The sequence below is a fragment of the Cervus canadensis genome, chromosome 8 (genome assembly GCF_019320065.1).
Source record: "Cervus canadensis isolate Bull #8, Minnesota chromosome 8, ASM1932006v1, whole genome shotgun sequence".
Taxonomy (NCBI): domain Eukaryota; kingdom Metazoa; phylum Chordata; class Mammalia; order Artiodactyla; family Cervidae; genus Cervus; species Cervus canadensis.
Window position 1 is genome coordinate 69,227,587 of NC_057393.1, and position 12,416 is coordinate 69,240,002.

General features: G+C 39.1%; 1 protein-coding gene across 1 annotated transcript in view; it reads left to right on the forward strand.

Moving 5' to 3' along the window:
• Positions 1–12,416, forward strand: part of DNAJC12 (DnaJ heat shock protein family (Hsp40) member C12) — a 40,823-nt gene that overhangs the window by 11,762 nt on the left and 16,645 nt on the right. The window contains exon 3 of the mRNA XM_043476811.1: positions 3,798–3,876. Within this exon, the coding sequence (XP_043332746.1) occupies positions 3,798–3,876 (79 nt within the window). The remainder of the gene's footprint in view (positions 1–3,797; positions 3,877–12,416) is intronic.

Here is a 12,416-nt window from a genome sequence, read left to right on the forward strand (position 1 = left end):
CAGGGACTGAACCCAGGCCCATGGCAGTGAAAGCATGGAGGCCTAATCACTGGACTGCTAGAGAATTTGCTCATTATTTTATATATACACACATATACATATATGTTACATAATTCCTTTTGAGTAAAACATTAAGATTTTATACCTCACACAATGCTTTGTAGCTTACCTTTTTCTCATAGAATGTTTTATATAAAATTTCTCAGATTATTAAAAATCTACTACAAGAAGATTTTTTTAATGACTGCAAAATATGCCATCCTATAGCCCTATTACAATTAACTTCAACAAATATCCTATTACTAGGCACACAAGTTTTTGTTTAAGATGTATAACTTTTTGTTCACTGAATCTTCCTATAACTAAATCCATTCCCTACCTTCAATTATCCTCTTAGCCAAATTCCTAGAATTGAAATGGTTGGATTGAAAAGTATGAAAAAAATTAAAGGATTTATATATTTTGTTGTTGTTCAGTCCCTAAGTCATGTCTGACTCTCTGTGACCCCCATGGGCTATAGCACGCCAAGCTCCTCTGTCCTTCACTATTTCCTGGAATTTGCTCAAACTCGTGTCTGTTGAGCAAATGATGCTAACTAACCATCTCATCCTTTGCTGCCTCCTTCTCCTTTTGCCTTCAGTCTTTCCCAGCATCAGGGTCTTTTCCAGTGAGCTGGCTCTTCGCATCAGGAGGCCAAAGTATTGCAGCTTTAGCATCAGTCTTCCAATGAATATTCAGGGTTGATTTCCTTTAGGATTGACTGGCTTGATCTCCTTGCTGTCCAAGGGACTGTCAAGAATCTTCTCTAGGACCATAATTTGAAAGCATCCATTCTTTGGTGCTCAGCTTTCTTTATGGTCCAACTGTCACATCTGTACATGACTGCTGGAAAAATCATAGCTTTGAGTATATGGACCTTTATCAGCAAAGTGATGTCTCTGCTTTTTAATATCCTGTCTAGGTTTATCATAGCTTTATATATGTATAGCTCAATTGATTTACAGAAAATTTGCTAAAATTTGCTAAAAATGTGAAAAGAACGTTTAAATTCTTACCAGGAAAGCACAGGTGAGTTCATTTCCTTGTACCCTCAGTGACATTGGTTATAATAATCCATGGATGTTTTGACTTTTTGATTATGAGTAAAGTTGATATTTATTGTAGATTTATTGGCTAGTAGAATAGACAGGATAGTAGAATGGTCTGGAACAGCTTTCCAGACCAATGGACATTGTGTCAGAAACGCAAAATTTGGTGGACTTTGACATGAAGGGCCTCAGTTGTCTATGAGCTGCACTTGGCACCAGGAACATGAGGTGGTGATGCCAGGAGATAAATAGAGTGTGCCCAAGACAAACTAAGCCACTTTATTGGTTAGTTTTCCCAGAACCAGCCCTACACAGGAGATCTGTGATACATTTTGTGGTAGTAAAATATGAAAAGTAATGCTAGACTGATATGCACAATTCTTAATTTTTAAAAACTGGATAGGAATGAAATAAACAACAACAACAAAACCTCCAAACTCTCTACTTTTGATATATAGGTATAGTTTTTATCTATTTGTGCTATTAATTTCCCCAAGACATATACATAAGTATGTAATGTGTATAAAAATGTGTCTTGAAGGATTCTGTCATCTTAGGGGAAAAGGAGTAAAAGTTTTTTTAAAATTGTATTACGTTATGTTTGGCTGCACTGGATCTTCGTTGCTTGTTGGGGTCTTTCTCCAGCTGCGGTGAGCGGGGTCTGCTCTTTGCTGTGGTTCAAGGACTTCCCATCACTGCGGCTGCTCCTGTCGAGGAGCACAGGCTCCCGGCGTGTGGGCCTCAGTGTGTGTGGCACACAGGCTCAGTAGCTGTGGCTCGCAGGCCCTCGGGCATGGGTTCAGTAGCTGTGGTACACCGGCTTGGTTGGTCTGAGGCATGTGGAATCTTCTCCGATCAGATATAGAATTGGCAGGCAGATTCTTATCCATTGCACCACCAGGAAAGTCCAGGAATAAAGGTTTTTTTTAAAAAATATTCTGTATTGATGGAAATCTTTTCAAAGAGAGTTTGTGAGTATTTGTAAATTACTTGTTAATTAAAAAATGCTTACTATTAGATTCTTTAAAATATTTAATATTTAAAAATTTAAAAACAAGTCCCAATCTCAATTTTCTTTGTTCTATTAGCAGGTCATGGTGACAGGTATAGGGAGCACCCAGCAAGAGGAAACATAACTATAGTTCTTACTAGGAAATCTATCTCTTCCTGTTATTCCAAGGGTCTCCCAGGACATACTTAACATGGAAGAGAATAGAGATATCAATCTGGGCTTTAAACATACTCATAACTAACACTGTCTTTGATTGTAAAAGTGAAGATTTTTTTTATGAGAGTTGATTAAGGATGCCATGGAGCTGATAAAAATATTTCTCCCATGATTCTTATGACAATATTGAACTGAACTGCTTGAGAATTTAATTCTCAAATGAAGTAATTTGCTTTCATGAATTCGTGCATAGTAAATGTGGAACTTGCTAATAGGTCCTAAGCCTGAAGAGCTGGCCCATGTAAAAGAGTGGTTAAGATGATGGGATTTGGGGATTTCCCTGGCAGTTCAATGGTTAGGACTCCTCACTTTCACTGCTGAGGGCCATGGTTTGATCCTTGGTTGAGGAACTAAGATCCCACAAGCTGCGCAGCCAGCCAAAACACAAAAAGAATGATTGGATTTGAATTCCAACTGCTTAGTTAACAAAAAACTCAGCTTTTTTTCCAGTAACAAGTTAAATGAGTTCAAGGAACTTAACCACTAATGTTTAATTAATAGCTATTAAGTTCTTACTCTGATCAGGCTTTATGTTAAGTGCTGGAGTTACGTTATTCATGAAATGTAAAGATGAGGAAATCTAGGCACACGGAAATTATATAACTTGCCTACACTGACAGGGCAGAACTGGGATTTAAAACAAAGCAATCAGATAGTCGGACATGACTTAGCGACTAAACAACAACAAAAAGTCAGATACTAAGGGCCACATAACCACTTTTACATTATGCTGTTGGCATTACAATTATAATTAATAAAGCCAAGTCTTGATAATTCATGATAATAAGGATTAGATGGGTGAGTGAAACCCAATAAAATCATAGATGGCCCTCAAACCTCATTTTAGTTTGGGCAGAAGTCTGTTTTTTCAATCAAAATTTCTAACTAAACTGTTTACTGGTAACATTTTTTACATTATATCACTAATACTTATTTAACTGGAAATTTGTATCTTTTGACTACATTTATTTAACCCCTCCATCCCCAATTGTGAAATTCTTTTTGTGTGTGTGTGTGAAATTCTTAATAAAAAAGAAAAGGACAAAAAAAGAAGAAAGAACTTTATAATGGGTTATTTATAAACTGGACAATCATCTTGAATAACAGAGGTGGCTAAACAGCCTTTGAAGAACTCATATTTGTAAACACACCTTTTATATATTGTTAGGATAAACCTATATGACCACTTTTAATGTTTAAATATACTGAGCTCATAGGTGTCTTGGGCCATCATCTAAATACAGTAGCAAGTTCAACTGTCCTTACATACTACTATTTGAATAGGAATGTTTATTGGATAATTTCTGAATTTTGTGATTGAGAAAATAATTTCTTAGAGTAAAAAGTCAAAATACAAATAGGAATCAAAATAAAAAGGTGGGTGTTCATGGTGGCTTTTTTGGGAAGGACTTGACACCCTAGTTTTCCCTTTATGCCATTCAAGTTGGATTCCTCAATTTAAACACTAATTTCTGTTTTAGGTTGAACAAATCCTCGCAGAATTTAAGGTCAGGGCCCTGGAATGTCACCCTGACAAGCATCCTGAAAATTCCAAAGCTGGTAAGTATTTAATAATGGTTGCTTTTCATGAAAATGTATAGCATATAGACCTAAAAAGCCAGTGAATAATAGCTTCATTTTCTTTTATCTATTCACACTCAAAATTATTCTTTCATTTAATGCCAAAGAGTGCTTTTGCACTATTGGATGGAGGCTGAAGAGGAAACTGGGTAGGGTCTTTTTTCTAATAGCAGTCATTTAACATTCATTTATCTTTCTGCTATAATGTGCTGCTTCATAGTTTACAATTTGTCCAGTTGGGGCTTCCCTAGTGGTCCAGTGGTTAAGACTCCATGCTTCCAATGCAGAGGGTGTGGGTTTGATTCCTGGTTGGGGAACCAAGATCCCACATGCCTAAATAAATAAATAGATAAGTAAATAAAATAATAAGAATAAAAAAATGTGTCCAGTTTTATGCTTCATTTCACCAGTTTCTGAAGGTTAACAGTGACTTCCGTTTGTAACTAGGTGGTTATCTTAATGAGAACCTTGCTGTGTTTTCTTCTGAATAGGTCTGTATATATTGTATAATAATATATTCATACACTTGTTTTTTCTTTATATTTTAAATTTCATGATCATAAATTTATGCATAAATGCTTTTGTGTATCTCAGCTTGAAAAAATACAGACAAAACAATAATCCTTTCTTAACATATCTCCCACCTGCTTCTTCTCTATCTCTGTACTTCCCTTTCGAGCCAGTTTTCCTGAAAAAGAAGTTCACAGTTGGTATCGCTACTTCCCTTTCAGCCAATTTTCAATTTATCCCAGTTTGACTTCCTCCTCACCTTTCTGGGAAGTGGCGCTTGTAAGAGTCACCAAGAACTTCTTGGCTGCCAACTCCTTTTAGTCTTTATCTTTCCTGAGCTTGCATCAGAATTTGGAATTGTTGACCATGCTCATCTTCTTGACACTCCTTTTTCTTAGCTACCAGGATATGCCCTTATGCTTTTCCTCCTACTTCTTGGGCTGCTCTTTCTGTCTCCTTTGTGACTTCTTCCCTTCTGTCCTAAGGTTCCCTTCTAAAAATCTCTTCTGAGGACTTCCCTGGTGGTCCTGGGGTTAAGACTTTGCTTTCCAATGCATGGGGTATAGGTTTGAAGCCTGGTTGGGGAACTAAGATCCCATATCCCTTGCAGTAAAAAAAAGCAAAATGTAAAACAGAAACAATATTGTAACAAATTTAATACAGACTTTAAAAATGGAACACGTTAAAAAAATCTTTAAAAAAGGTTTTAAACTCTCTTCTGGGCTTACTCCCCACTTTTTCTCTAGAATTTTGTTGAAGTCTGTGGTTTTCAATCATCAGTTATTTGTTGATGACTTCCCATTTTATCCTTCACTCAGTTCTCATTCCTCAGTTTCAGACTGTGGCTTTGACTGCTTCTTGAAAATATCCTTTTGAGGACATTTCAATGCCGCTCTGTCAAAAACTGGCCTCATTATTCATCCTCCTCTCACCTCTCATGTGCATGCTCAGTCGCTCAGTCGTGTCCATGTATGTACCACCCAGCTTAAAACTTCACCAATGCAGCTGAAGTCTTTTGTATATTCTTACCCTGATTTTATTCTCAGAGTAGGTAATACTATCTAAAATTTGATGACTATGGCTACTATAATATATGTGTATACTATTGGTATGTCTAGTATGTGTATACCTATGATTTTTTTTTTTGGCCACGTTTTGGAACATATGGGATCTTCCCTGGCCAGGGATTGAACCCTCACCCCCCTGTAGTGGAAGGGTGGAGTCTTAACCACTGGACCATCAGGGAAGTACTATATTTTCTAAACGGAATATTTTCTATAAGAAAAATATTATGATTAAGACCTGTCTGCTGCTGCTGTTTAGTCGCTAAGTTGTGTCCAACTCTTTGCAACCCCATGGAGTGTAGCCTGCCAGACTCCTCTGCCCATGGGATGTCCCAGGCAAGAATACTGGTGTGGATTGCCATTTCCTTCTCTGGAGGATCTTCCTGACCCAGGGATTGAATCCGCATCTCCTGCATTAGCAGGTGGATTCTTTACCCCTGGGGCCACCAGGAAAGCCCATTAAGACTTGTCTTTAACTCCACATTTCACAAATGGTAAAACTCAACTCCTTTTCATTAAAAAAAATTTCCCTTATCTTAAAGCTCTTAATTAATCTTCTCTGATCCCTTTGACTGTATAAATGGGTTGTTTTCCAGTGTAGAGAGTTATCTTTTGTTAGATACTTAACTTTACCATTGCACATTTGATTTTCCCCCTTTTTATTAAGACGCAACTTACTTAAAGCAAATGTGAAAAAATCGTTTAAGTATAAACTTGATAAATTTTTGTCTGCATATAACCAATTTAACCACTGCCCAGATGAAGAGGTAGGACATTTCTACCACCCGAGGAAAAGTCCCTTTTCATGCCCCATTCAGTGTCAGCACCCTTTCCCATTGTTGGATCTTTATCATCATTGGTTAGTTTTGCCTAGTTTTAAATTTTATATACATGGAATCATATGGTATGCACTCTTTTGTGAAGCTTCTTTTGCTTTACCTTATGTCTGTAATATTTACACCTTGACTGTACATGTAACAGGGGTTCATTCTCTGTCATTGCTGGGCCTTGAGACCTAAGCCCCTTCATGTTGTGCCCTCCCCACATCCCTCCAGTCTCACTGTCTCTCCACCACCACGCTTACAACCCTATGTTTCAGCTACTCAGAACTACTTTGGCTCCTAGGGACATTCCTGGTGGTTTGGTGGTTAAGAATCTGACTTCCAATGCAGGGGACATGGGCTCAATCCCTGGTCGGGAAGCTAAGATCCCACATGCCACAGGACAACTAAGCCCGAGTGCCTCATCTCGAGAGTCTGTGTGCTGCAAACCAAAGAGCCCACACGCTCTGGAGCCTGTGTACCACAACTAAAGGGAAGCCCGTGTGTCGCAGTGAAGAGCCTGGGTACTGTAACTAAGACTCGACTCAGCCAAAAATAAATATTTAAAAAATCCCAGCATTTAACGGATTATTTAAAAGAAAAAAGAAAAAAAAGAACTACCTTGGCTCTTTAATGTGTCCTGCTGTCTACTCTAGACCTTTATACTTATTGCTTTTTCTGCCTGGAACATTCCTGAGGCCTGCCTGCCTCCTTGCCCTGCTTTTGATTGGCTGGGTCGTGCTCCCGAGTCAGGTCTCAGCTTGGCCATCACTTCCTCTGGGATTCATGTGTGTCCCAGCTACCCAGAGCCCCCTATACATATGTCAGGCGGCCAACTGTATATTATATTGTTAGCTTGTTAACCGTTTGCTTATTAGTTATACTGGAGGCTCTGCGGAGCTGGTCTTGCTTATCTCATTCAAAATGGTATGCCTTGCGCCCAAAATAGTATGCACAGCTCCTGCCATGGAGGACAGCTACTTTGTGCACAAACTTTCTTGAATCAGTGAAAGAATGAATTCATGAACATTTCCGTAGGAGGCATATATTAGTTACCCTTCTAGAATTAATACTAAGATAGATATCCTAGCATAAAACTGTAAAAATTTGATAAACACTTGAAAAAATCACCACCACAGATTATTCTTTAACTGGGTTCTCTTCCAGTGAAGCATAGCATTCAGTTATTTTTCTGTCATGGCAAATGATTTCCATTAAGGATACATGATGAATCATTCTGCAATCATTGCCATTCTAGTTGCCATAGTGATGGGAGTTTCGTGTACAGGTACCTGAAGGTTTCTTGTTCAGAGAAACACTGCACTGTGTAAATATTTTTTAAAATGAAAAGATACGCAGACATTAATATCTTCCTTTGTCAGGCTTGCAATAGATAGATGATTCAACCTTTGGATAGAAATTATTTTCAAACATGTTCAAGCATCTATTTACTTAATTTGGATGAACATGACTTCCTGAAAATTTAAGTAGTTCTTTACATACTTGCAGAAGGGTTAAGGTTACTGATAAAAATACTTTAAAATGTGAAACAAAAAATTCACCCTGATGCTGGTTTTAGCTTGACTGAAATCAAGAATATATTGGACAGATTTTGAAACACATTTCATTAAGGTAAAAAGCTAAGCCTGTAGAGCAACTGCAGGTAGAAGAAATTAAACTTGTGTAATATGCCTTTTTGGCTTGCTAAATGTAGTCTCAACCATTGCCATTGAAGTGACTGATTTGGTAGTATGACGGAGTAGTAGATAAGAACACAGGTCTGTCTGTCTGCATTGCTCCTAGCTCCTACTTATGAGCTAGTTGATTTTGGGCAACCTCTTTGAGCCTCAGCATTCTCCTTGGCAGAATGGGAGACTAATAGCATACCTCTTGTGTCTCTGTGTGTGCTCAGTTGCTGAGTTGTGTCCAGCTCTTTGTGACCCCATTGCCTGTAGCCCGCCAGGCTCCTGTGTCCATGGGATTCTTCAGGCAAGAATACTGGAGTGGGTTGCCATGCCCTCCTCCAAGGGATCTTCCTGACCCAGGGATCAAACCTGAGTCTCCTGCATCTCCTGCCTTGACAGGCAGATTCTTTACCATTGTGCCACCTGGGAAGCCCATGTATCTGCTGTGAGGATTAAATGAGGTATTTTGCACGTGGGAAGGACTCAATGGATGTTGGCAGTTATAGTTCAGTGTACTTTTCTTGTTCTATGAAGCACTGCAAGATAAAAATTTAACAAAATGGGACAGTTTTTTGTAAGTAAACATTAGCTATTTCTCTCATAAAAAAAAATCTAAATCTAAGGCTTTTTGAGATCCTTGTTTTGCAGTGGGTGATGCAGGCAGGACTGGTCGTGCTATAGAGATTGAGTCACTGAGATCAAAAGCCGCTGGTTGGTGCTCATGCCAGTCCTGTGTGTATGTGTGTGTGTGTGTGTGTGTGTGTGTGTATGTGTGACAGTAATGGTTTCAAGTCAACCCTTTATTAACTTCCCTTTGACCCTGAAGAGATTTCAGACTAACTTAAGGACCTGTGAAATGATATTTTTGTTATTGATTTACAGGCTTCAAAGACTTCTGAATATTTAAAGAAGGGGAACTCTTTGTCTTTCACTAACTGAAATCTTTCAATGTCTCAATGTTTTCCTACTTTAAAAACTCTTTATTGCTTTTTTCCCCTTAGAATAAAAATAACATACAGTATTAAATAATGTTAAAAGTGAAGGTCTGCTCTTATCTCTCTTTGCCAGAGAACCACTGTTAACAGTGGATATATTTTCCTCCAGATAGTTTTCAAAGCATGTCCTTCTCATTATTATTTCTCAAGTAATTTTAATTGGCCTACATTTAAAATGTGGCTATTATAATAATATGATTTTTATTGTGAAATACAAATTAAGAGAACCTCTGTATTTTCAAAGCAGACCTGGAGTTAAATTGGAATGTTTATTAAGTATTCCATCATCATTTGCTCGTATAAGCTTATAAAATGAAATCTCTCTTCCCAGAATTGGTACATGTTTATCTTGTATGATTCATTTGATTAGCTGGTATATTAAAGGACAAATATAAATCCAAGCTCATTTTTATTAAATGTGGTGAAGGTGTGGAACAAAGAAAAGGCCACCTAACAGGAAAGGTAAGGTCTCTTTTGCTTTCTGCTTATCATCTACTGTTGAGGGATTGACATAAGAATAATTTCTTTCATTCCGGAAACTCTGAAAAGTGAGGCCAACAATAATGTGCAAAGAGAAGGTGAATCGTAGATAAAAATGTAAATTTTTACAACCTCTGCTCTAGTAGTCACTGGTGTGTGCATCCATGGTAATAATTTAATGAGCTTTTTATTTCTGTTGGAAAAAGTGACATCTCATTTATACACTGGTACATTTACATTGTCGTCAGCAACAGGAAGGATTACTCACTCGAGCTGGCAGCTATTGCAAGATGTTTTTTATGTGTTTGTTTTCCTTCACTTTCAATAGCCCCACCTTTAGGATCTTCCTTTTAACCCGTCAATTGCTACTACCTCCAGTAGTGATATTAAATATTTAATGATACATTAAGCACCTGTGCTGCCCAGCTTTGGTCAGGGTCCAGGAGGAACCCTGCCCCATGGTGGGCAGTATCTCTGGCTGCTGAAGGAACAGATGAAGTAGTGGTTTTGGCGGATGAGAGTTTAGGAACAGTAGCCCTTTACCAGCTGGGGTACAGAAGTATTTCAGTAGTTTCACAGTTGGTATGGTGGTACCATCAGGACTGACTGTACATTTGTCTTAACATCTTTTGTTTCAGAGGATATTGATGACTTCCCATGAGGTATTTTTAAGCACTGTCAGGACAATTTTAATTATTTTTCCCACTAACAGTATTAAAAGGTGCCTAATTCACAAAATGTTTTAAGGGTATGTCACTTGTTTGGTGCTTGGAGCTTAGGTAGTGGCATTCTATGAACATCTTTATATTCACATTCAGATTGGAAGCATTTGCTTATTCATTCATTGAACAAATACTTTTTGAGCACCTGCTACACTGCTTTAGTACAAGGGATGCAGCAGAAAACAAAACCAAGTCTCTGCCCTCATGGAGTTTGTGTTCTCATGGAGGATTATAAACAAATAACTATACATAATGTCAGGGGGTAGGTACCATGGGGGCTTCCCAGGTGGCACTAGAGGTAAAGGACCCCCCTGCCATTGCAGGTTAGACATAAAAGATGCTGGTTTAATCCCTGGGTTGGGAAGATCCCTTGGAGGAGGAAATGGCAACCCACTCCAGTATTCCTGCCTGGAGAATCCCATGGACAAAGGAGCCTGGCAGGCTATAGTCCATAAAGTTGCACAAAGTCAGACATGAGTGAAGTGACTTAGCACACACTCAGGTACTATGAAGAAAAGGAAAGCAGAGTGAGGGAGATAAAGGAATGGGCTGATGGGGTGGGCAGCTATTTTATGTAGAAGGTTGGAGAAAACTCCAGCAACAAGACAGTACCCAAGCTGACATCTGGAAGAAGTAAGCTGTGTGAGTGCTTAGGGTAAAGTGTTCTTGGCAGAAAGGACAGCGAGTTCCAAGTCCTGGGGCTGCAGCGTGCTTGGTGTACTCAAGGAACATCAGGGCAGCTACTGTGGCTGTATCGAAGGAGGTGGGAAAAGTAGGAGGAAATGAAGTTGGAGAAGGAAGAGAGGGTAGAGAGCAGGCAGAGCAGAGCATGTCATACCTAACAGCCATGGTGAGAATTTTCAGTTTAATTCCAACAAAAATGAGAAGTGAAAATGGAAGTGATTTTGAGCAGAGGAAAGATATTATGTGACTTCTTTTACTTGCTTTCTTTTTTCTTTAAGATCATTAAAAATTTTTTTAAAATTTAATTTATTTATTTGGCTGTGCTGGGTCTTAAGTGCGGCACACAGGACCTTTAGTTGCAGCTTGTGAACTCTTAGTTGTGGCGTGTGGGATTTGGTTCCCTGGTCAGGGAATGATCCCAGCCTCCTCCATTGGGAGTGTGGAGTCTTAGCCACAGACCACCAGTGAAGTCCCTCTTTCTTTTTTTTTTTCTCCCTTTTTTGGCCATGCTGTGTGGCTTTGCAGAGTCTTAGTTGAACCGAGGCCCTCAGCTATGAAAACATGGAGTCCCAATCACCAGACTACCAGGGAATTCCCTATGTAACTTATTTTTGAAAAGACCACTCTGACCGCTGTGTAGAAGATAGAGCAAGGCAAAGGCAGGGAGATGAGTTGAGCAGCTAATATAGTCATCCGGCCAAGAGAGGATGGTGGCTTTGGACTAGAGTGACGGCATTGGAGGTGGGGGCAAGAGGTCAAAGCTGGGTATAGTTTAAAGATACACTGACTCTACAGATGGAGTCAACAGGGCTTGTTGACGAATTAGAAATGAGATGTGGAAGAAAGAGAAGAGTCAAGGATGACCCCGCGTGTAGTGGAAACTAGTGAAGTATTTCTTGATTCCTCAAGCAGAATCAATCTTATTTCTGTATTTCTCTTTAGCACACTGTATTGAAATGATTTATTTATATGTCTGCTTCCTTACTAGACTCTAAGTTTCTCAAGGGCACAACCTGGATCTTAGTGATGAATGATGACATTTTCATTATCCTCAGAGATGAAGGAGAAAGTGGGGATTAGAGGGTAAGATGTACTGCAGGAAAATGGAAGGGGCAGGAGGCAGTCAAGTGTAGACTGGTGAGCACCAGCTGGGGAGCCTGGCAGGCTTGGGTTTGAATCGTGGCTCCATCACTTGTAGCTTAGGACAAGTTACATTATCCTGCTTTAGCTTTAGATCATGTAAAATGTGAATAATACTAATATTAATACTATCCACTTGATAAGGTTGTTGTGAACTAGAAACTGTACTCATCCCACCCCTCTAGGTAGTCACCCCTCTAGGTAGTCACAGAGTCTGCTTTGAGTTCCAAGTCACATAGCAAATTCACACTGGCTATTTATTTTACATCTGGCAGTGTGTATGTTTCCACGCTACTCACTCCATTCATCCCACCCTCTCCTTCCCCGTTCCCCTGTCGGTGTCCATAAGTCTGTTCTCTATGTCTGCATCTCCATTGCTGCTTTGCAGATAGGCTCATCAGTACCATCTTTCCAGATT